The sequence below is a fragment of the Akanthomyces muscarius genome, assembly GCF_028009165.1.
Source record: "Akanthomyces muscarius strain Ve6 chromosome Unknown contig_18, whole genome shotgun sequence".
In the NCBI taxonomy this organism is placed as follows: Eukaryota; Fungi; Ascomycota; class Sordariomycetes; order Hypocreales; family Cordycipitaceae; genus Akanthomyces; species Akanthomyces muscarius.
This window is the reverse complement of record NW_026611618.1, coordinates 470,941-490,688: the sequence shown is the minus strand read 5'-3', so window position 1 is coordinate 490,688 and position 19,748 is coordinate 470,941. Positions and strand designations below refer to the sequence as shown.

At 53.8% G+C, this 19,748-nt stretch overlaps 9 protein-coding genes across 10 annotated transcripts; 7 read left to right on the top strand and 2 right to left on the bottom strand.

Annotated features, from left to right (window-relative positions):
• Positions 1-474: 474 nt before the first annotated feature.
• On the top strand, positions 475-794 carry LMH87_008630 (uncharacterized protein; the record flags this gene model as incomplete). Its single annotated transcript, XM_056201829.1, has 2 exons — positions 475-562; positions 631-794. 2 exons carry the CDS (start codon positions 475-477, stop codon positions 792-794), a joined length of 252 nt encoding a protein of 83 aa, XP_056056453.1.
• Positions 795-1,534: 740 nt separating this feature from the next.
• LMH87_008629 (uncharacterized protein) lies at positions 1,535-2,972 on the top strand (the record flags this gene model as incomplete). The annotated part of the gene is made up of 4 exons (XM_056201828.1): positions 1,535-1,615; positions 1,670-2,219; positions 2,269-2,396; positions 2,454-2,972. 4 exons carry the CDS (start codon positions 1,535-1,537, stop codon positions 2,970-2,972), a joined length of 1,278 nt encoding a protein of 425 aa, XP_056056452.1.
• Positions 2,973-4,215: 1,243 nt separating this feature from the next.
• On the top strand, positions 4,216-5,235 carry LMH87_008628 (uncharacterized protein; the record flags this gene model as incomplete). The annotated part of the gene is made up of 3 exons (XM_056201827.1): positions 4,216-4,264; positions 4,532-4,802; positions 4,866-5,235. 3 exons carry the CDS (start codon positions 4,216-4,218, stop codon positions 5,233-5,235), a joined length of 690 nt encoding a protein of 229 aa, XP_056056451.1.
• Positions 5,236-5,781: 546 nt separating this feature from the next.
• LMH87_008627 (uncharacterized protein) lies at positions 5,782-7,590 on the bottom strand (the record flags this gene model as incomplete). Of its 2 annotated transcripts, none has more annotated exons than XM_056201825.1 (1): positions 5,782-7,590. In XM_056201825.1, the coding sequence occupies one exon, from the start codon at positions 7,588-7,590 to the stop codon at positions 5,782-5,784; it is 1,809 nt and encodes a 602-aa protein (XP_056056449.1). The 2 variants fall into 2 exon arrangements, with proteins under 2 accessions (XP_056056449.1, XP_056056450.1); XM_056201826.1 differs by having other exon boundaries at positions 5,782-7,347.
• A 1,158-nt stretch (positions 7,591-8,748) lies between these two features.
• Positions 8,749-9,236, top strand: LMH87_008626 (uncharacterized protein; the record flags this gene model as incomplete). The annotated part of the gene is made up of 3 exons (XM_056201824.1): positions 8,749-8,770; positions 8,833-9,043; positions 9,104-9,236. 3 exons carry the CDS (start codon positions 8,749-8,751, stop codon positions 9,234-9,236), a joined length of 366 nt encoding a protein of 121 aa, XP_056056448.1.
• Positions 9,237-10,222: 986 nt separating this feature from the next.
• LMH87_008625 (uncharacterized protein) lies at positions 10,223-11,134 on the top strand (the record flags this gene model as incomplete). The annotated part of the gene is made up of 1 exon (XM_056201823.1): positions 10,223-11,134. One exon carries the CDS (start codon positions 10,223-10,225, stop codon positions 11,132-11,134), a length of 912 nt encoding a protein of 303 aa, XP_056056447.1.
• A 1,943-nt stretch (positions 11,135-13,077) lies between these two features.
• On the top strand, positions 13,078-14,221 carry LMH87_008624 (uncharacterized protein; the record flags this gene model as incomplete). Its single annotated transcript, XM_056201822.1, has 2 exons — positions 13,078-13,132; positions 13,224-14,221. 2 exons carry the CDS (start codon positions 13,078-13,080, stop codon positions 14,219-14,221), a joined length of 1,053 nt encoding a protein of 350 aa, XP_056056446.1.
• Positions 14,222-14,780: 559 nt separating this feature from the next.
• On the bottom strand, positions 14,781-16,420 carry LMH87_008623 (uncharacterized protein; the record flags this gene model as incomplete). Its single annotated transcript, XM_056201821.1, has 7 exons — positions 14,781-14,846; positions 14,894-15,727; positions 15,777-15,863; positions 15,912-15,958; positions 16,006-16,236; positions 16,300-16,322; positions 16,386-16,420. 7 exons carry the CDS (start codon positions 16,418-16,420, stop codon positions 14,781-14,783), a joined length of 1,323 nt encoding a protein of 440 aa, XP_056056445.1.
• A 980-nt stretch (positions 16,421-17,400) lies between these two features.
• LMH87_008622 (uncharacterized protein) lies at positions 17,401-19,153 on the top strand (the record flags this gene model as incomplete). Its single annotated transcript, XM_056201820.1, has 8 exons — positions 17,401-17,419; positions 17,464-17,480; positions 17,538-17,591; positions 17,810-17,912; positions 17,971-18,008; positions 18,603-18,623; positions 18,689-18,785; positions 18,846-19,153. 8 exons carry the CDS (start codon positions 17,401-17,403, stop codon positions 19,151-19,153), a joined length of 657 nt encoding a protein of 218 aa, XP_056056444.1.
• Between the last annotated feature and the right edge of the window lie 595 nt (positions 19,154-19,748).

The following is a 19,748-nucleotide window of genomic DNA, read 5'->3' as shown; positions in this document are numbered from 1 at the left end:
AAGGAGAAACAAGCCATGTCGCACATTGGGGGATGAGTTGAGCAAGTTTCCAAGCTTTGACGTTTGGCGGAGGACCAGCGCGATTTGTGCCAGGCACAAGCAGTCGTCGGGGTACATGCGGGGCAGGTATCCCTGTGGTGGTCGACGTATGGAGTAGATACCCACAGACCTGGTAACTCTCGGACACTCTGTGTCGCGCCATCGTCCCCGTAGCGTGACGCCTTGCCGGTTGGCCGTTTGGAGGGGGGAGCTTTATTAATTATTAATTAGCAACCATCCTGCTGTCCTTTGCTGTCCTTTGCATTGCTTCCTCTCGTCTTTCCACGAAATACGAAATACGTATATCTCACCTTCTTCTCCCTCACAGTCGAGCTGCCAGCTTCCCAGCTTCACTTCCACCACCGCATCTCAGCTACCTCTACCCCCTCCAACCTACGCCACCCCGCATCACAGGCGAAACAATACCCAGCAACAATGGCCGCGCACACCTACGAGTTCAACGTCACCATGACCTGCGGCGGCTGCTCCGGCGCCATCGACCGCGTCCTCAAGAAGCTTGACGGTGCGTTTCCTTTCCGCCCTCCCGTACCCGTACCGCGTTTGCGCCCGCTAACTTGAACCCCCCCGCAGGCGTCGAGAGCTACGAAGTCTCGCTCGAGAACCAGAGCGCCAAGGTCGTCACCGACCTCCCCTACGACGAGGTCCTCACCAAGATTGCCAAGACGGGCAAGAAGATCAACTCGGCCAAGGCCGACGGCGTCGAAAAGTCCATCGAGGTGCCCGCTGCCGCTTAAGCAGTAGCGCGAGCTGCGGCGAGGAAAAGTAAACAGAGAGACAGCGGAGGAGGGACAGCATATTAACCAATGAAGCATGCAAGATGCGCGCAGAAATGACATGGTCTTTTTCTATAGACAAGTTTCCGACCGACATAGCAAGCCGTCAGCATCCAATTTTTTTTTTGTCAATTTTCGTATCGGCTGCGGCTGCGGTCGCCATTTGTAATGTCGCGCGCGCGTAAATCAGTGCGGCCGAAAGCTGCATGCCCACACGTGGCACTTGCGTCTCAGCTAGCAATATAGGCTGAAGGAGAAAATGTTCCGAGTGAACTGTTCTCGGCCATTGCCACAGAGATGCATCCCCGAAGGATCGCCGGCATTTGTAGGATTTCGGACCGAGCGCAATAGCGACTCCACCAAAGCCCTCCGTTTCACCAACAGCCGTTCTCTTCGCCCAAGGCAAACCCAGATAAGATCCGTTTAGTGTGCTGACTGCTTACCGTGTGCAATGCAACCTCAATCTGACCTGATCCGCCTCGGGCTTGGCTTGATGTAACTGTCAGATCCAGTTCGTCATTGGGTCTTGGCTTTTTGTTCGTTTAGTTGGCTTTGGTTTGAATGCATTCTTATAAAACTCTCGTAGAGCAGCATCTCCAACATCTCTTTCTTTACAATCAAACACAATAGTTACCTTACCTTCAGGTGGCTAATTCACGGAGCAGCAGCTTCTACACTCATTCACGTCGAGCAAGCCTAAAATGCGCTTCTCTTTACGTGCAGCCGCTACCGTGCTGCTGGCCAGCCGAGCCGCCGCCAAAGCTGTGTATGCACACTACATGGTATGTGCACCGCCACCATGGACTCATTGAAACCTTCTCACAAGTAACAAACAGCTTGGAGGTGTGACGCCCTCCCACGCACAGATCGATGTTGACCAGGCCAAAGCCCTGGGCATTGATGCCTTTGCCGTCAACATTGGCGAGACCTCTGCGAGCTGGGCCCTCAACGCCCTCGAGGGTCTCTTTGCCGCCGCGCAAAAGAGCAACTTTAAGCTCTTCATCAGCATGGACTTTTACCAACAGCACGACATCAACGCATTCACCAAGCTTGCGCAAAAGTACGTCGGCAACTCGGCGTACCTGCGCATCGACAATCGGCCCGTGATTAGCACGTTTAGCATGGGCGGCTACACCGTCGACCAGATCAAGTCCTGGACCTGGAAAAGTCTCGCTGATGTCGTGTACTTTATCCCCAATGCCGATACTGCGCCTGGATACAATGACCCTTCCACGTTTGTGAGGAATTGGGCGGATGCGGTTGATGGATTTTTCGGGTGGGAGTCGGCATGGCCTAGTGGTGGCAGGCAGCCCGCTAATGTAAGCTCGTCGGTCGATTCGGCGGTGATGCGGGCTGCGCATGGGGTATCAAAGACGTATATGGCTCGTAAGTGTCCCGGATCTCTGTTTGGCAGCATGTCTTCTGACGTTTGCAGCCTTGTCGTCGCTTCAGTTCAAGGCTTGCTGCGGAGGGCACTACTATCGCATCGGAGAGGTCAATCTGCCGCAGCGAATGCAGCAGCTTGTTGACTTGCAGCCCGACATGGTCGAGGTTCTCACCTGGGTAAGTTTCTTCCTCTGATCTTCTGAATGCTTGCTGGGGAGGCTGACGATGCTTTAGAATGACGCAGGAGAGAGCCACTACATTGGCAACAACTGGCCCGAGACCCTCACCAACAACCCCGAAATCACTGCCTATTCCAGCAACCAAGTTTGGCCACACACCGCATGGCAGCCGCTCATCCAGTCCTTCATCACTGCATACAAAGGCAACGGCCGGTTTGCACCGGTCAAGGGCGCGTCTGCGTCCGGCGCCATGTGGTACCGCACGGTTCTGACCACTGCAAACTGCAATAAGCCAAGTGCGTGGCAGTCGGCTCGGGACTCTGTCAACTATGCCATTATTTTCGGTGATGATGTCTCAAACACTAAAATCCGCGTGACGACCAATGGGCATGTCCTGAGCGAGGTTGCTGCGAAGCCCGGTCTGAACTATGCAGCGGTCGACGGCATGCGCTTGGGTGCGCAAAAGGTCGAGGTCGTGAAGAATGGCGCGGTCACGCTGAAGGCGACGTCGACAGCAAATGTCGATAATAACTCGGACTGTTACTTCAACTACAAAGTCGTTGGGTTCAAATAGAGGGGCGTGGTAGAAGTAGGATAGATCAAGGAAAGATGGGCGCATTTCCATGCTGCTTGAGTTGAAAGACTTAGTATAAAGTAGGGTTAGCACACTACAATGGCATCAAATGTGGCATCACTCGTTCGTGTGGTTCGAAGATGTCGCTGCACATCTACAAGTGTCATAGCTGAGATGCGCAGGCAAGCCTGGTGGTACCGCATCATTTTAAATGGGCGGGCATCTGTGGCCCAGGTACTCTATCCACGAGACTGGCCACGAGATGAGGCAGCAGGAGCGCTCTTTCCGAAGAACAAACGTCAGTGCTGACACTGACGAAAACTATATCGCGTTGAAGGGTTGAGAGAAGCTGTGCGGTGAGCGCCGTCAGGGCCGAGCGTACCACAATACCACAAGAAGATGCGATTAATGAGACTCTGGCGTTAGATAGCAGCCAATTTCGGACATGTGTCATCGCTAAAATGGACAGTGCTGAAAGTAAAGCGGCTGGAAAAGGCTTGTCTTTGTACGGTCAACGTTGTGGCTGTGCCGCGATGGCTACCTCAATGGCCACTAGATTTTAGCCCAGCCACCCCAGGGCAGACGCATAACGTAGCGACAGACAATGCCTGGGGCTTCAAATATGCAGCCAAGAGTCCGCTCTTAAGTACCCGCAGTAACTATGCCAAGGCACCGCCGCCACCAGCAAACTGGTTCAAATGAGAGGAACAAGCGAGCTGCACTGGTCGCACGCAGCCGACACATGACCTGGCAACAGCCAAGCTACTCGAGGCAGATTTTGAATTCACAGCTGTCAGGCGTACAACGCGAGAGTGCGCATGGCCACCCCCCAAAGACCTGAGCTTTGTTCGCGAATCGCCAAACACTGACCACAGCCGAGCCTGCAGCTTCCACCGGTCTCCGTCCTCTACAGCGCTGCTAGGAGGCTATTGGCAGGAACGTGCTCCTTGTGGTAGCTCGCTGAGCCGGTTGTACCCTGCGTTGACTGTCCTCGCTTGACCGAGTAGCTCAGATTTGATCGACATTGCAGGCAACAAGAAACTGTGCGGGATTCGAGGTTCGAGTTACCGAGCGTCGCAAAGTTCTAAGCGGCGCAGGCGGGGACCAGGCGGGGGGGGGACCAGGGCGTGCGACCAAAAACAGCCTGCCTCTTGCGAAGGCTTTCGTACGAGAATGCGCTTTTCCCAGGGCTATCATCTCGACTGATTCTCCAACAGATTTAATAACCTATCACAGTGTTGTCATGTGGCGCCAAGCCGCGCCTTGGGAGCACTTGGAGGCAGCTGAAATGGGTTGTTTAGTGCATATAAAAGCTGAAACCCCTCAGCCATGTCCGCGGAAGGTCTCGCACCGCTCAGTTACTATCTGCGCGCGGGGCCCAATCGCCATCAACAAAATGGTCGGTATTATTGCCGGCCCTTGGGCACTGACATCAAGCTGCGACCAGACAATCCAGATTATAAATAATCTACACCTTAAAATTGAACATTTGATTCTGGCCAGCCCTGCTGGGTCGGAAAAGTTATCGACCGCTTTAAGGCAGCTAACCGGGCTCCAAGTGGCATTAAGAGTTCTTCGAAATCATCGCTATTTAACGCAAATCGGTGGCGGCAAGATGAAGACGCCCCTCCCAATCTTAGGACACACTATTCTGATACAGGAGAAGCTGGGTTCGGCTCTGGCAGCAACGGAGATGACGCTCACTCAGGGACGCTCTGTTAGCCGAGGCGGTGAGGAGCAGGATTTCGACCACGGTAAAATCAGTGCATTGAATAAGCTGCTTTCTCTTCATGTGCGAGTAGTGGATTTGGTGACTGGAGTATTCTCATGGTGAGTGGCAGTGTCAAGGCTGTGCACGAGCGAGGTATCGCAGCTCATCATCTCTTACAACAGGGCATCCTCCCAACCTACCATCAATAAGGAGGAACAGTCTGACGCCTACAAGCAACTTCTGCAGGAATCTGCGACGCTAAGGGCCCGCAGGAAGACTGCAGCCCGCGGGCAGACCTACAACTTCGGGCCACTTGATCAGTTATTGGACGCCGTCTCTGCCTATCTTTCCGATGACAACAACGACGGCTTGGAGTCCTCGGCTGACTTGGGCCCGCTTGCCGCCAACGGCCGACCTCCAGCCTACGACACAATCTGGAAGCCGCAAGTATTCGACGAAATGGCAATTACCGCTGACAGAAGGAGGGATGGAGACCGAGAGTGCTCTAGCCTTATTCGAGGAGGCGGCAAAGCCCAAGAAGAGCCCAGATAACACAGCCAAGTATTTGTAGGACGCGGAGTCAATGGGAGCTCCCAAGCAGCAACGGAGAGGTCTTGCTCAAATTTTCATCTCGCTCCTACGTATTGTAGCCCACTAATGACTGTGATAGACCAATTTTCGGATTTTATGTGTAAATGTATAATTTTTGAGACCTTGACAGCCACGTAATTGAGGGCGTGCGGATGGTGGTGGGATGCCCTGCTTGAGGTGTTGCCAAGTTGAGCGGCTGTTAAGACTCTTGAGCTTACTGCTTTCAGACTGAGTTACCAGTGGGTCTAATTAATTTAAAATAATAGATGGCAAATTAGTATCTCTTCTGCTTATTGTTTCTTCTACTTATTATTTCCTTTTTCTTTATTTTCCCTTCTTCGTATTTCATTATATGTCTCCTTATTTTTCTTTTTCCTCCTTACTTCCCCTTACTCGTCCTTACTCGTCCTTATTTCTCGCTATCTTTATCACTTTCTTTTAACCATTTTCTTTTAGAAGTGGTTCACAGTCACCGGCGTCTTTTTTTTTTTGCTCCCCGTGTGCCGACTAAGCCGCCGCATAATCGTCCAGGATAGACTCGGCAATACGCAGAGCCATACCGTAGAAGATTGTCATGACGTGAGAAGACACCTGCGTAGGAGGGATGGAGCCGTCGATGACACGGAGACCCTGGGTGTCGTACACCTTGGCCGCTGCATCGACAACACCACCAAGCTCTCTTGACATCATGGAACAGGTACCCACGGCGTGCCAGTTGGCACGGAAGTTGTCCTTTACATAGTCAGCCCACTGCCCTAGACTTGCATCGCTGGGCACTTGAGAGCCCGGGATCACCTCCCCGTCGAAGTAGCTCGCCATCGCTCCACTGCTCTGCAGCTTGCGCGCCAGCCTGGTCGCGGCGGCCTGGCCGAGAAGATCCAGCTCGTTGAAGAAGAACTTGGGGTCGTTGGCAAACTGCCAGAGATAGGGCTCGCTGCTGAGGATATGGGTGGAGCCGCGGGTAAAGGGAATGAGATCCCACAGGTCAAAGTTGATCTTTCCCGAGGTGTCCATGAAGAGCTCGGCATATGCCACGTCCTCGTGGAGGAGCCAATCGCGATAGTTTTCGTATTGCACCTTAAGGGCAGTGACGTTGTGGAAGCCACCGTGGGCGACAGTCTCCTCGGCCCATTGGTCAAGCTTGGTCTCGAGGAGCTTCGCAGCATACGCAGCGTCCTCGCCAAAGGTCTCGGTGAAGTTGGCAAAGTAGACAGCCTGGCCTTGGCCGGCACCGGCGGAAGTGCTGCGTGCGCGGACAGTCGTTGTAGTCTGATCCTGCATGTTGATACCTACAGGCAGCTCCAGGAGCTGCGTAACGTTGGCCTTGTCGAGGACGGATTTCAGGCCAATGCCGGAGTACTCCAAGATCAAGGGCGAGATCGAAGAGCCGGCAGCCAGCAGAACCTCATGTTTGGCGTATGAATTGAAGTTGACCGCCTTGTTAGTGCCAAAGTTGACTCCAATCGCCTTGAGTCCGGCGGCGTTCTGATCAAAGAGAACCTTTCCCACGACGTGTCCGGTCAATACCTTGAGGTTCTTGCGGCGATAGTTGGGAAGGAGCCATTCGCGAGCTGCGTCCGCACGCACTTGATCCTCTAGAAGGTTGTTCGGGATCATGGACACACCACGCGGGTGACCGCAATTAAAGTCCACCTGGGTCGGAACGCCGAGGGCAGAAGTGGTGTTCATGAGCGCCTTCATCAGCGGAGACCAAGGTTGACCGTTGTCACGCGGTCCAGAGTGAACGGTGCCGTTGAAACCGTGGCACGTAGGGTCAAAGTGATGGCCGGCGGCGATCTGGTCTGCGTTCGGCGCACGCGCACGCTCAGCCCGATTCATGTATGGGAGTACATTGTCCCAATTCCACCCCCTGTTGCCGAAAACCGTTTCCCACGAATCAATCTGGACTTTGTCGGGGCGGGTCCATGAGTTGCCGTTGATCAGCGTAGATCCGCCGAGACCCTTGCCGGACTTTATGTTGTCGGTGCGGTTGTTGATGAGGGGCACAGTGAGGTAGTTGTGGTCAACAGTGGTACCAAAGATTTCACCGTATCTGTTGGGGTCCTCAATCATCGGCCCAGTGTTGGACTCGTAAAAGCCTTTCTCAATAACCAGGACCTCAATGTTGGGGTTCTCTGTCAGCTTGGCAGCCACGGTCAGACCGGTCAAGCCACCACCCGCGATGATGTAATCGAAGTTCTTGTCGGCGACATCTTTCGGGTCACTGAGCAGACTGGCTTGAACGTCAATCTGCTCGGACGCCGGGTAGGCGCTGGCAGTAGCCAGAAGGCAGCCAAAGTAGCCAATATATCTCATCACAGCAGCGGTCTTGAAGGAGCGGCAGGGGGGTGGTGATGAAGCAGAAAGAACGAAAGACAGTGCTTGGAGTGTGGTAGGCTACCGTTTCGGCTGCACTTCCATCGGACGAGACAACGAATTTATACATGGCTCACAGTTTCGGTTTCTAGAACCTGGTTTTGGTACTGCAGGCAGATACGGCCGTGCGTATGGGATCGCGACAAAGGTTCGCGGCCAAGACTTCGGTAGATAGATCTATCTAGTGGATATGCAGTAAGACACCAGTCCCAAGAGAGTGCCAAGTTCAAGTTCCACCTAAGATAGGGACATAAGAGACCGGTGGAAGGCAGGATAGGCTTTTTTTGCCTGTTGAGGTAATTTTAGGTGTTTTCAGACGGACCGAGTCATGATATGCCTTGAGAACCATTTACAGATGCAGGGAGTCTTTTTAAGACTCAAACAAGCGTTAGTAAGAGTTCCATATTAATTTACGGGTAGATTTAGTAAGATGAATATGAGAGGCGGCAAACGCTTGGACGTTTATATTCGCTATCTTTTGGCTGACTTGTTGGTTTCCACAAGACGAACCTGACTGGATCTACTTTGCTCTTCGCTCACTTGTGGATACGCGAAAGGCTTTTGTAGTGCTCTTTTCATGTACGCTTTTCTAATTGGTTGCGAAAATGATTTCTTTTTGGCGGTAAAGGCGCCGGTTGGGCGAGAGTCTGCGAGAGACCCTATGAGAGGTGCATCTGGAAGTCAGGAAGCTGGTATGACCTCGGGGGCGGTGACAGCCTGTGCCGGCCAAAGCGGCAGAGGAAAGGGCTGATAGTACGTCTACGGAGCCTCCCGCGCGTTCCGCCACAGCCACAGTCACGGCCCACGTGCTGTCGTCTCGGGCAAAAAGAGGCATTTTAAAGCTCGCAAGGTTGTAAGACGGCCCGGCTGCCGGCTGGGTTGGGGTTCAGCTCACATACTCTTTCGATACTAGCATTGTCAGAATTTGAATGGGACCCTTGCGCCAATCAAGGTCACTGTCCACTAAGGTTGAATCTAATGTTATCTTGATTAGAGCTTTTTCTTTACTAAAAATAGACCCTCAAGGTTGGCCAAGCCCCCCCACAGAAGCACCGATTCCCCTTGAAAAGGCGTCTTTTTTGTTTCTCTGCGTAAAAAATGAAAATAAACAACAGTCCGTGTCAGTAGGGTCCAAAGCCAACGTGATCTGTACAAAGGACACCACCCTTGCCGCCAAGACAGTGCGTGGTCTCCTCGAGCGACGTGAGGACGGCGTCATAGGGCTGCACTCGCTGCACTGGTCTCTCGCAGGCGTCGGTGTGCTCTTGGCGACGATACCTTTCCTTCTTCAGAGACGAGATTTAGTTCCACGTACCATACAGCCCGAGAGTCTCCAAGGGGGAAAATTACCCTTTCTATACAGCGCTTCTACTATCCATCTTGCAGTCGACATGTACGCAGGCGGATGCTCGGGCATGGAATGCGCCGCACATGAGTCGCTGACTTTGTTAAGGGTCCGTGTGCAAGTGGAATGGACGACTTGTGTCATGCCGCTACTCTCCACTGGTCGAATGTGCGGTACTCTTATGCAATTTCCTTCTTCATGCAGAAGGGCGTCAAATCTCAGGCCCGAGAACCTGATATAGCATCTAGCGATCGTGTCCAGCGCAATCGATGGAGTTTGTCGACGATATTTGTACACGGGCATAGAGGTGCCAAAAAACACGCCGCTCAAGTAAAAGCAGTGACTTTATTTTCATCTTGAATTGTTTGTCTTCTCTTTCTCTACTTTGTGGAATTTTCATTTATTCGCTCTGATTTTCCTAATTTCTCTTATTTATCCTATTCTCTGTCCTCTAAAGTCTTTCTTTTCTAACGGCTAACGTTAACTTTAGCCAGCCAACTGGCGTCTTTTCTTGCTAGCGCCGTGGCGGGCTGGCTGGCCACAGAAATATGCTAATATTATTAAACTTTTTTTTTCTCTTTGAAAAGAAAAAAGAATTACGGTTACACGCTGAAATAGACGGAAGATCCAGCAGCAACATCCTCAAGTCTGAAAGCCCCAAGATGTCAGAATTTTGTCTGGACCACAGCCTTGTTTCTCAGTCGGCGGTGGCCATCTTACCATCGCAGCCGTGGCTTTCGACATTCCCGCGTTACGTTCGTGCTGCATCACTGCGCCGGAGGAGAAGACGCTACTCCCGCTTGTATGTAGCAGGAGCTTGACGCAGGGCACTAAATGGAATATCTACAGCTACATCACAATCGAGGCATACGCAACGACGTGTTCCAGCATGTACCATCTCGTACGTAATATGTTCATCTTGCCGCGTTGCCTGACAGTCGAATTGGCCACTCGAAGGCCTTGGTGCTCTCTTTTAATATAACCCGCAGCTTTTATCAAGTTTTAGGTGCAGAAGGATGCCAATCAGGCTCTAGGCCTCGAAGCAAATACCCAGGCCAACGTCCTCAGCCGCGTCAGTGGAGTCGTCAGCGCCATTCGTCTATGACTGGCAGTAGGTGTATATATGAGCATCGAAGCGCTTTTCCAACTGAGCGTCGTCATCTTGAGTCGCAAATCGAACGCTCTTGTTTTCAATGTCCCATTTAAACAGAGCAACAAACATTGAAAATGTCTGAATATTGGCTCGGCCACAGCCCCGTCTCTCAGCCCGGCGACGACGCCCTCGCCGCCATCGCAGCCTTGCCGTCCGACATCCCCGCGCTGCACCACGCCGCCAACCAGCTCGTGCTGCACTACCGCGCGCAGGCCGCGTACGTCCTCCCCGAGCGCCAGTCCGAGATTCACACGCGCTACGCCGCCGTCATGTTCACGCGGCTCTTCACCCGCGGACCTGGCGCCACGCTCTCCGCGGACCGGGAGCGGCTGGACCAGACCGTCGGCTGCTGCCGCGACTCGGCGCTGCTCCTCGTCTCGCTCGCACGCAGCAAGGGCTACGCGGCGCGCATCCGCTCCGGGTTCGCGTCGTACTTTGCGCCGGGCTACATGCTGGACCACGTCGTCGCCGAGATCTGGGAGCCGGACGCGCAGCGCTGGCGGCTCGTCGACGCCGACGTCCCCAGGGCGGCGGGGGTCGACGTGCTGGATCTGCGGCCGGGCATCGACTTCCAGACGGCGCCGCAGGCCTGGCGGCAGGTGCGCGCGGGGGGAGGCGCCGTGGCGACGAGCCGCTACACGGGTTTCGTGGACGCGCCGCCGGATCTGCGCGGGGAGCCGTTCATCGCGCACAATGTCCTTCACGACCTGGCGGCGCTGGACAAGACGGAGCTGCTGCTGTGGGAGGAGTGGGGCGTGCTGCTCGACTACGCCTACACGGAGTCGATGCCCGAGGCGGAAAAGGACAGGCTGGACGAGGTGTCGGCGGTGACGGAGCACCAGGGCGTCAGGATTGAGGATGTGAAGAGGTTCATGGAGAGGGAAGAGCTGGCGGTCCCGAAGACTGTCATGCTGTATGATCCGTACGCGCCAGATTCGCCGCCCAAGCCGGTTGATGTCAGCCGTGCACTCAAGGCGACGGTCTAAATATTTCAACGCATGGAATTTTTAGTAGTCCATAAAATATACGGCCCGTTTGGGATACAAAACTATTGATTCAACAGTTGTCTTCACTCGGGAATTGAGTTTTGCTTGCGCGCCTCTCCGCATCTGCTGTACCACAGTATGCAAGCCCTGTCCGAACAATGACGGGCCTGCCGTCTTTGTGGCGCTGCAAAACACACGCCCCTTTGACGCATGCTAGCAAAACAATCCATCGTTGGAAACTTTGCTTTCTGTGCAGATCAATGAGGGGAACGATCTCGGGCTGTCACCGCACCAGCGAGGCTGCCCAACGTCTAGCATCGTTGCGAGCGAGCCCCCCGCCTGGTGGCACCAACCAGGCCACTCGGCGATGTTCATGTGTGCAGAAGATGCAATTTTGATATGGATACACCTTTATGCATGGAGACTTGTCAGGTTTGTGGCTGCGTTGATGTATATGCATGCAGGTCTCGACGCTCTTGCGGACATCCTTTCGAGCGAGGTGGTGGCTTGCCCGGCCGGCGCAAGGGGAGTCCTTGTGCACCCGTCTCGTGGCGGGGAGGGGAGCGCCAACAGAAAACAGAAACAGCTTCTTGCTTATTTCCGGCCCCGTATTGCATTGATTCCTTGGTCTTTTTTCTCTTATTTTCTGTCTGGCATGAGGAAGTCGAGCTCGGTCTTTGCAGTACAGTGTGGCGGAGTGCTCCCTCTTCCACATTGTGCAGGTGAAGCAGCAACGTTTCCATCATGAGCCAAGCTCAACTGCATCGCCAACCTCCCCGAATCAGGCCTTGGAATGATTTCCCCGCTACAGGACCTGTCTGTCATGTCTCACTTTTCTCCGTTGCACAACGTAGAAACGGTTCCGTGTTTCCGCCCGGACACGGGTTGCCTGCAACGGTGTAAGTGCTCCGCAGCAGCGCTCTTCCCCGCACTGTGGCGTCGGCGTCGGCGTCCATCCCGGTCTCGATTCGACCATGACAGCTGATTTCTGTGAATGATGATCCCTTTTCTTGCTGCATTCTGACAGCTCTTTCTTTAGCGGTGGTATGGCCTGCAGCGGAGCGTTTTCGTGGCTTTTCTTTTGCCCGCTGCGCCTCTCCGAGCAATACCGGAGCTCCGATATCCGCCACAATCAGTGCGTTAAACACGCACTAAGCTTGGCCAACCAATCTTTCGTTTTTTTTTGGACTGGGCTTTCGATGCTCAAATGCTTGAAAAGCATGCGAGACACGCTTGACAAGAGCTTCTGGGACAAGTCAAATCGTGTATGAGTGGGGGCCAATGCAGCTGTCCATCGGTAGCTCGAGGCTCGTCAGCAGAAGTGCAGTCAGGCTGCAACATTCTGCAGGCCTCGACGCACCAACGCGGGGAAAGCTATTGCCGCGCATCCTGATTGATGCTAGCAAATCGTATCGCACATCTTCCATCATCATCACTCGTTGCCTTTTTTTTCTACGGCTTGCTTTTCTGTTTTGATGTGCACACCCTCTCCCGCGCCCGAGTTCCCAGTTCCACAACACGCCACCATCACGCTCCCCGCGAGCGCTGCTTGCATGACTTTTTCCCCATCGCAGTAGGGAGGATCCACGTATCAAGTGAAAGCAATGCGGATCTACGGCGTTTTCAGAAACCGTCTTTTTCCTTTTGATAGGTCCGGTGGAGCGCCTGGATAACCTTGCCTCCCGTCTCCCGAGCGGATGACCGGTCGACAGCCCATCGATCCGGATATGGACTCACCGAACCTAAATTTACCAATTTCTATATAGCCACTCCATTCTGCTTTATATTTGGGCCTCAGTATTCCAATTTGCCCGTTTCCTTTTCCTCTCATCTACGATTCAAGTCATATTTGCGACTCAATTCAATCCAGTTCAATTTTGTTGAATCAGTTCATCTGCAGACAAGCCACTTACACGACCCACCGCATAGCATAATACTTCACAATGGTTCAAGTCCCAACTGAGCAAATGGCTCAAGTCATTGAGGCCGTCGGAGGACGTATGTATCCCTTTTTTCTTTTTTTCCGTTGTTCTTTTCCCCCTTACCTCTCAGACACTGTAAGCCCTTGTTATTAACGCCTCCCGCACAGCCCTCTCGTTCAAGAAGATCCCCGTCGCCAAGCCCGGCCCCGACGAGGTCCTCGTCAACATCAAGTACAGCGGCGTCTGCCACACGGACCTGCACGCCATGATGGGCGACTGGCCCATCCCCTCCAAGATGCCGCTCGTCGGCGGCCACGAGGGCGCCGGCGTCGTCGTCGCCCGCGGCGAGCTCGTCACCGACGTCCAGCTCGGCGACCACGTCGGCGTCAAGTGGCTCAACGGGTCCTGCCTCGCCTGCACCTACTGCCAAGCCGCCGACGAGCCGCTCTGCGGCGCCGCCTCTCTCTCGGGATACACCGTCGACGGCAGCTTCCAGCAGTACTGCGTCGCCAAGGCCGCGCACGTCGCCCGCATCCCCAAGGAGTGCGACCTCGAGGAGATTGCGCCCGTCCTCTGCGCCGGCATCACCGTCTACAAGGGCCTCAAGGAGTCGGGCGCCAAGCCCGGCCAGTCGGTCGTCATCGCCGGCGCCGGCGGCGGGCTCGGCTCGCTCGCGTGCCAGTACGCGCGCGCCATGGGCCTGCGCGTCATCGGCGTCGACACCGGCGCCGACAAGCAGGCGCTCGTCAAGGGCTACGGCGGCGACTTTGTCGACTTTATGACCTCCAAGGACCTGGTCGCCGACGTCAAGGCCCTGACGCCCGACGGCCTCGGCGCGCACGCCGCGCTGCTCGTCGCCGTGCAGGAGAAGCCCTTCCAGCAGGCGACGCAGTATGTGCGCTCGCGCGGCGTCGTCGTCTGCATCGGTCTGCCTGCCGATGCGTACTTCAAGGCACCCGTCTTCGACACCGTTCTGCGCATGATTCAGATTCGCGGCAGCTACGTCGGCAACCGCCTCGACTCGGCCGAGGCCATTGAGTTTTACCGCCAGGGCCTCATCAAGGTGCCTTTCAAGACGGTTGGTCTAAGCGAGCTGCCTTCTGTATATGATCTCATGAAGGCTGGCAAAATCACTGGTCGCTACGTGTTGGACACCAGCCGCTAGTCGAATGCGCTTCCTGATGACGTAAATTAAGAAAAGTGAAGTTGGGAGCATGGCGCAGCGGGGTAGAGGTTGACGGCGTAGTGGGTGCAAGTAAAACGTGGTGGGGCACTCCATTGGGGTTCTTTCACGCAATTCTCAATTTTATGCAGTCTGATTTAGTATCAAATCATCTCGACGTTTTTAAAACGACCTAAAATGTTTTGAAGGACCATGAACAAGTGCTACTCGACGATCGCAGAGATTCGCGATGCATTTACCAGGCAGTTGGCGGTGCTCGCGCTTACCCGGTACTAAGTCGACAACTTACGCAATAGCCACGAATGCGCTGCTATAACGGCCGCGCACATGAACAGTGCAAATGAAAATAATTGAATTTAAATTGATAGCTAACCTCTCTCGAGCCCGTGGCCACGTCATCACATGTGCGGTCTCGTCGACGCCTCCGCACCATTTTTGCCTCACATTGACGAGCTCCCCCATGTCGTCTGACACCAGTTTCGCTTGCGTATGAACAAGTGTATATCGGCTTGAAAAGAAATTCGGCGGGACAGCAGTGCATCTAAGGCCCGCCAGGGCCACCGAGCAGTTGGAATCTGCGCACGATGCTGGGTCCGTATTCTTGGTACTATCTTGCGTTAGCCTTGTCTTATTATCCTGCTGTAAAATACTTACTTCAGCCTTGGTGTGGCAGTATGAGCGGAACTCGGGCGTTTGACCAAGCAGACTGCCTCCGAACCAGGGACCATGGCGTTGACGCTTGTGGCTAATGACTTGCACATCGAGACCACCACTGCGAGCACCACCGCTACGGAGCTCGCTGGCGCGAATGCGGTCGTCCACCAGGAGCTTGATGTCTCTTTGTAAACGTCTTCCAAAGTCCTTATACAGAGTGCTACCACCAGACAGGACAATGTTCTTGTACAGGCCACGGCGCACGTCGATTGGCGACTGCTGAATAACACCATCAACAACGACGGGGAGAGGGGTGAGGAAATCGGAGCTGTAGATTTCGGGGTTGAAGAATATTTCGGGGGCCAGGAATCTCTCATAGCCAACATCAACGCCAACTTCGCGACCGCCGGGGAGCGACACGGTGTGCTTGAGGAAACGACTGCGATCGCGGTCGTACTTGGCAAACTCCTTGACAATATCAGGGCAGACGTAGCAGTGCGACTCCTTGATTTCCTGAGCAGTCTTGAGTGACGAATCGGCCTCACCGCGGTCTCGCAGCAGCGACTGCACAAAGTAGGTAATGTCTCGACCAGCGATGGGAATCGACTTGATCGAAGAACCGATGACGTATCCCTCGGCAACGGGAATAACGTGAGTGACACCGTCACCAGAGTCAATGACGGTACCAGTCAGCGATCGGTCGGTGACCTTGGAGGAAGTCCAAGAGGCAGCGAGCGCGAGGACGGCCTGGACGGCAATGTACATGCCCGCGCAGTTGAAGGACTCGAAGAAGATTTCGGCGGTATTTTCTCGGTTCTCCGGGGGGTTCAGCGGCTTCTAGGAGTTAGTATAGGGTCGGCGGTCGTAGGCTGTGTGGACTGACAGGTTCGGTGAGGAGGAAGTAGTGGTCCTCGGGCTCGACGCGCAAATATTTGAAGATGGAGTTGGACCAGAATCGTTCCATGTGGTCCTGATGTTGTCAGCGCACAAATTCCACTATGGAGTTCACAAAGCATACCCAGTTCTCAATCTGTCCGTGGCGAATAGGATAGTGAATTCCGTAGCCTAACGAATTAGCCGCTGCTCGTGGTGCATCTTGTTTGCCAGCTTACCAGGGCCACCAGCAGCGTTGATTGCCTCGTCGCCGATGAAAAAGTCGAGATCTTCGGTGCCGCGCTTGGAGCTCAAATGGCTACTAGACGGACCAGCGCCCCCGGTGAGGAAAGAGGGCTTGTTGGCGACAGCCGGGCGACCAGAGCCGGAGCCTCCGCCTCCAGCAGCGGGACCCTTGGTCGCAATGGCAGTCGGGAAGACAAAGGATGGGGAATCATTTCCAGCGAAACCTATGACAAGCTACGTTAGCATCGAAACCGAGTATTGCGCATCGAACGGCGGCGCCGGCGTACCAAGCTTGGAAAAGCCCGTGCCGCTGTTAAGTCGCTATACGTTAGCCACGAGCTGGGGGAGCAGTGGGGCGGGGCAGTCGACGCACTTGTCCATGACAACGGCAGGAGTCTGGTTCGCCATGATGAATGAGAGCCGTGTGCGGCGAGGCAAATGACGAGAGAATTGGCGTCGAGAGGCGTGCAGGCGTGGTGTTGCGAGAGCGAGGAGGTCGCGGAGGATGCCTGACGCAATGTGGGGTGAACTGGGATGGCTGAGGAGGAGCTTGCGTAGCTTTCAGACGCCGCTCTCTGTGGTCATGATGCCGCAGGTTAGCAGGCCTTGGTGGGCTGTCATCAAGACCCCACCCATCACGTGTATCGCCAGTGGTCGCAGACAATGCAAACTAGAGCCTTGAACTGAACATATACGAAAATTATCATCATCCTGCTCAATCTGTTGGAATGCGAGGCGATATGGTATTTATGGCAGTGCTGCCCTCGGCGGCTGCAGAAAGCGCCTGTCCTCGCCGTCGTCCTGTCATTTCCCCAACATTAACTATTCCTGAGTCAGATTGTGATTTCCACTCGTTAACCTATATGACAGTCTGACAAACGCTGAACACCAGCTCGGTCCGTGTGCATGATCGAGAACAGCACCGCGTGCAGCGCACTTTGCCAGGCCCACGTACCGACTGCTGGCACAGTAGCCCTTCTGACACTCTTGGTCTGCCGTACACGAATACCCCGGCGGAACACAGGTGGCCCGCTGACAGGCCCTGCTCTTGTCATCGGCACAGTAGAGGCTGCCGGCCTCGTCCGGCGCGCAGTCCTTTTAGGACCAGCACGTCTCAGAAATGCATTCTGAGCGGTGCGAAGTAGACACGTGCTTGTAAGTATTCTCAATAACAGTGCCGGCACCAACTACCTGGCACTTGACGCTCCCGCAAGACCACCGACGTAGACGTTCCGGGGTGGTCAAATAACTTGTAGTGGGAGTGATCGAAGGTGACCTGATCCAAGGCAGCATTGACAGGCTCGCAATTGGTGGAGCTGTGTCCTAGTTAGATGTCTGTTCTTCGCAGAAGGCATCTGCTGGTTCGCACCTACCGGTATAATGTGCAAATGTTTTTCATGCCCTCTGGTGCGCTTGAGGCGCGTGAGGAGATCGATCCAACATCGTGATAGCCGTTTGCGTCGTCCCTGTCAGTACAGTCCCTGAACCCATGTGTGCTTGCATAGACTTACAAATATCCACTTAGCTTGACACAGGTTTCGTCGAGTGGAATGTTCAACTCAGCATGTCTGTATGGGCTGTAAGTTTCCCCCATGTACACTCTTGGGAGAGGAACCGAAGCCGGCACTGCTGCTTCTGGTACAGCCGCCTTGGCCACTACGGCAATGGCCAGGGCCGAAGTACCGTAGTTAAGCATTTTCCCTCTCGCTGCTTCTACTGCGAGAAAACAAAGTGGCTTGAAGCAACCCGAACTCTACATGGCAGCTAAGTAAGGCCGATTTACTTTATACTTTCCAGCGAACGTCTCCAGCGGCGAGCGCACAACGGCGGACGAGCAGACACCGCAAGGTAGTGGAACAGCACGCACCCAACGTCGTGATCAATGGCACTTACGTAGCAAGTAACTTATGCAAACCTGCCCGTCCTCCGAGGGCAGATTAGGCATTAACTCCGGCCAGAGAACAGTTATTTCGTTATCGGGCAGCTCTTAATATTGGTGCGATCCGCGGAGATCTTCAGGCCGAGAACGAATCTTGATTCAGAGCCGAAGCTTTAAGTTTTAGTGCCGATGCAAGCCACGTTATCGTGCCATCCGGCTACAATCAAGCCGGCTAAGACTAAACCCGATGACGTTGCTTTACAATAAAAAAAATGCATGTCTGAGACAGATATTTGACAAAAGAGAATATGAGACTCTGAAAACCCGACATGTGGACTTCGGTGATTCGAGGCTAGGAGGGTTGGATGTTCATGCAGTTCATAATCAGTTCTGTATTTGATTATATAAACCGGATTCAAAGCCCCCCCCCCCCCTATCGTGCAACCTGATTTCTCCATAACTTGGTCATAGAGGGGTACGTGGGGTGTCAGGCAAGACTACGAAAGAGGCATCTTCCATTGCGTGCATTCTGTCAAATTAACCCAGCGGTTGATGACGGGCATGTCTCAGAAGTGTCGCAGTTCAGCTGATTCCGGGAGGCGGTAGGACTGCTTCAGAAGTATATTACGGCACAAGCAATGCTCCTTTGCAACTTCTCTTCCTCCCATCTTAGGCCCAGGCTTTTTTTTTTCAAGCTCTTACGAGTAATAGCACACGAGAACACAATTGACCGTTAGTATTGTTTTCAGTTGGCATTCATCTAATTGCTGTTCAGTATTGACCTTCTTGCAACATAGGGCAGAATGAAGTTGATCGGAGCCATGATGGTATTCTTTATGGGTACCCTAGCGGCAGAGCCGCTGGGCGAGCTAGAATGCCATATAGATCCGGCCTGTAAGTACACGAGCCTGAATTTTGAACAGGATGAGAAAGCTAATGGCATTGGCTGTTTAGTGCGCCAATCAGGAGTCCCGGATCCAGAAGGAGCTTACCTTGCTACCTGCTTTAGAGAGCCAAAGGCAGGTGTGGATGACGGCTCCAGAATCACAATCAACACCAAGGCCACACGGGCCCTCTGCAAAACAACGGGGGGCAAATACTGTGCTTCCTCATGCATCCTATCCGGGAACCAATTTACTGAGAAAGACCTCAAAGAGGGTTGGGATGCTGTTTGCGAAGAGTTGTATGCCATCTGCAAAAAGAATGGAAGTAAAAGGGTGGGCGTGTTCCCGGCCCCTCAGAAGCTGCCATCTTCATGTTAAGAAGAGCTTACAAGGAGCGAAATTCAGAAGCAAGAAAGACGAGACAGTCGCGAAAATTGTATTCACAGTGTAAGATGTTTTCTGTAGAAATGAAGCAGATTCTTATGTGCATTGTCACCACATTGGCGTTCGTTTCTTGGTCATGTAAGTTCGTTGAAGCTCATTGGAATATATTTGTCTTTTTCTTGTAAGCGGCTCGAGAATTCTGCGAACTAGGCCACAAGATATACAGTTAGCCCGAGAGTAGCTCGCCGATGTCTTTTCACTTTGTGCCATACGGCTTGTATTATATGAGTAAGTGCATTCACGAGAAGCTACGATGGATGAAGCTCTCGCCGGCCAGGTAAACAGCATTCTAACGTTAGCGGGCACCTAGGCACCTGCGGGCGGCTAGTTAGGTAGGTATTTAGGCCTGAGTTTCAGTACCACGCACTCCACTGATGTTATGAGCCCAGGCTAACCCGTTGTTTGCTGGCGCCGAGTTGACGATCGTGGACATCCATTATGCCATTCCAGCATCTGCCCAATCGTAAGCAGACACGAGCTGGTACATTCACCGACACTTCTGAGATGCTCATATACCGAGGTTCGGGTT